The sequence below is a fragment of the Phaseolus vulgaris genome, chromosome 7, assembly GCF_000499845.2.
Source record: "Phaseolus vulgaris cultivar G19833 chromosome 7, P. vulgaris v2.0, whole genome shotgun sequence".
NCBI lineage: Eukaryota > Viridiplantae > Streptophyta > Magnoliopsida > Fabales > Fabaceae > Phaseolus > Phaseolus vulgaris.
Genome location: NC_023753.2, coordinates 25,552,340 through 25,555,904, shown reverse-complemented (window position 1 = coordinate 25,555,904; position 3,565 = coordinate 25,552,340). Strand labels below are relative to the sequence as shown.

Genomic DNA, 3,565 nt, shown 5'->3' with positions numbered 1-3,565 from the left:
TTTTTTGTTCGTCGTAAATAATTTATTTAATACAATACCAAAAAAATTAATAATTATCGTACTTTCTATCATAAATATTAGATAGTCAAAAGTTCTGTGGTTGCAATTGCAGATTGGAAGGGGTCACGTGGTTTGGGCTTGGGCCTTCGCTTATAACCCATAATTGGCTTCTTCTTCCTGCACTCCCACGTTTTTCTTCCTACATCTCCACAATTTTAAATATTCCAACATTAACCTTGACCTATAATTTGAAAAGGGACCCGTTTTGTATTTCCACTTTCATTGTTCATCTTTATCCTTGAGTATCAACTGCTGTGGAAGGTCTTTGTAATTGTTCGAAGCAAGGTGGAGGAGTACGCAACGTTGTCGAAGTGTTGTTTGGGTTATAGAGGTAAAAGTTAAGTTTTTTTTAGGAATACGGTGGTTATGGGGATTTCGGGGTTACCGAATATCGAGATATGGTAATATATTATGGATTCATGAATCCAGAATTGATTAAATTGTGTGTTATGGATGAGGGGGTGTTCCAGAAGGTAAAAGGTCATAAATTGTTGTTTTCCAGAGTGTTGAATTCGGAAGCCTAAATTGCATTATGGATTGGTGGATCCAAAATTGTTTTTTTGTGTTATGGATTCCTCAATCTGGAATGCATCACTTGCATTATGGATTTATGAATCCGGAATTGTTTTTTTGTGTTATGGATTCCTTAATCCAGAATGGTCTTTTTGAATTATGGATTGTTGGATCCGGAATGATTTTTTTGACTTATGGATTCATGGATCCGGAATGCAATGATTTTGTTTCATTTTATTTTATTTGTAGAAGCATGGACAATAGTGAAGAATTTGAACAAGAATTATATGATGAGGTTGATGTGTGGGATGATGATGATATTGAGAAGTCATTATCTAAATCGAAGATATATGAATGTACAGATGCGTTTACTACATATGAGGTAAAGTTAAGTTCGTAAAGTATGTTTAAGTTGTTTGTTAATTAGTAAATAATTTGTTATGATAACTTTTATAGGTATTTCGTACTCGGGATGAGCTCCTAAAGTGGGTTAGAAAAGTTACGTTTCACTTTGGTTTTGTTATTGTGATATTGAGATCGGATTCTTTAACTGGCCAACGAGGAAGGAAGACATTTGTATTATTAGGTTGTGAGAGAGGAGGTAAATACAAACGATATAAGAAGGATTTACAGGTTACTGAGAGTGGAACTAGGAAATGTGGTTGTCCTTTCAGATTACGAGGGTATCCAGTAAAGAGTGGTGAAGGATGGATATTGAAATTAATTTGTGGGTCTTGTAACGTCACTTTTTTAAAAACAGAAACAAAAGCCCTACATGCATTCTTTCTTCTTCCTTATCTCCATTTCTCTCTCTCTCTCTCTCTCTCTCTCTCTCTCTCTCCATATTCTCTTCTCTCCCTCTCTCTTAATTTTATCTTCCAATCTTCATCTATTTTAGAATCTGATCGGACCACGTTGTAGCTGACGAGTTAAGGAACATTTCTACCCGATCATATTTTCAAACAGAGTAAGTTCATTTTTACTCTAAATATCCTTTGTTCTCTTTTTTTCTTAGGATTTAGTTATCAATCTTGGTGGGGTCAGTTGAGAAGTTTAATCCTATCAACTTATTCTATTATATACTGAATTTTTGTTCTGTTTGGATAATTTGCATTAGGTCCGTAAATCTTGAAGCTTATCCAGATTGTGGGAAATAAAATTCTAGAAAGTTGCTTGGAAAACAAACAATTAAGGTAAGGGAAGCTAAATTTAATTTTTAATAGCACCCTAGGATAGAAGATCTGAATGCGGAAGGGACGTGGTCCCAATATTCAATTTTTCTTGCAGGGATGTTGTGTGTTTATATATTGGGTTGTTTGTTTATATATTATTTAAATTTTGAAAAATATTATATTTTGATGGTTTAATATTTAAGTGTTGTTTTTTTTATGTTAATTACGCTTTTGAATATTGTAGATCACTTTTTGAATGATGTTGTATGACGGAATAGTATGGAATTGAATTCATACATTTGGGATAATGTATGGACTGATGTTTGTTGTGTATTAAGTATTGATGCCTATGTGGTAACAGAGATCTCCGAGCTTCACTGGTGATCTAAGTCACATAGATTAAGATATCAGGTGGTGAGAAGCTGATGGAGGAGTTCATGCACACCGTGACATATGAGATGCACGGCATGGGTTGTATTGAACTTACCCTGATCCTTTCTGTTGGATTCGCTGGTAATCTTTGGATCAGGTGTTAGTCTCTGGTAGGACTTACTTAATAGGGTTTAGGGTTAGTCTGTTGATTTCGTTTCCTTTGTTCTAAGCACTCTTTGATCCTTTAAATGTTGTTATACTTCTCCTATAATGTTGTTTTCAAGAGTTCTAAAGTGTCTATGTTCAATGCAACTCATATCAAGTGTGGACAACCTACTCCCGATCACATATTTCATACACCGCGGCTCATCCTCAACATAGTCATCCCGAAGCTGGCGGTGCCCAATACTCGGAAAGTGCTCATATATCCACGATGCCAATAACGTGACATATCCAGCTAACTGTCTATTATTTGCATAGGAACAATCTCCCAACTGCTCATACATGTGGGTCAAAGCAGCTGCTACCCACGAGTATCCTCCGGTGTGCCTTAAATCTACAAATAATCCCAAGTAGGATACACTAACCGATGTAGCACTCTTATCTGCAAAGATGGTGTAACCTATTAGGTGTAGCAAATATTCTCGTGCAACCACAGTCCATTGTCTCTTGGTACATGCGTCCTTATACATCTCTCTCAACCAGCTTAGACGCACATGTCCACCCCGACAATGACGAGTCTCAGCAGCTGCTACCCAATCTACACGAAGTGAATCAACAAGCAAATCAGTCGCCGCAGTTGTATCCAAGCTCGGGTACGTGTAAAATTATCCCATAATTGGGAGGTGCAACAAATTCAACACATCATCCAATGTGATGGTTAACTCACCTACAGGAAGATGAAAGGAATTTGTCTTTGCGTGCCACCTTTCTGTTAGAATGGATGGCTTTAAACTAGAGGGGGGGTGAATTGTTTAAAGAGGATTTTCGTAAACTTTTAAAACAAGAATGAATTTATCTCAGGAAACTATTGATAAGAAATTCAGTTTACCAAAAACAGCAAATACAATCAGCACAACCAGAAAAACAATTGGTTGTTTATACCAGCAAACAACAATTAAAAACTGAATTTAAAGAGTTAGAGATAGAGAGATTGTACACAAATGTTTATACTGGTTCACTCCAAACCCAGAGCTACATCCAGTCTTCTCAGAACCCTAAGGAAATCCACTAAGCAATCACAACTTGATCACTTACACAACAACCAAGAGAATGACCTTGAACACCTCAAGAAACACACTCTCCTTGGCCAACACACCAACACCAAGATTGCTGATCTTGATCCCTTCAAGAACACACAGCCAATCTTAGCAAACACAGAAACTAAACTTGTTTCACAGAATACAAGGATTACACTTGTTACAGAAGATAATCTGAAATCAATACAA

At 36.4% G+C, this 3,565-nt stretch overlaps 1 protein-coding gene across 1 annotated transcript; it reads right to left on the bottom strand.

Annotated features, from left to right (window-relative positions):
• Positions 1-2,371: 2,371 nt before the first annotated feature.
• LOC137829309 (protein MAIN-LIKE 1-like) lies at positions 2,372-2,809 on the bottom strand. Its single transcript, XM_068636114.1, has one exon. It carries the CDS (start codon positions 2,807-2,809, stop codon positions 2,372-2,374), a length of 438 nt encoding a protein of 145 aa, XP_068492215.1.
• Positions 2,810-3,565: the final 756 nt, after the last annotated feature.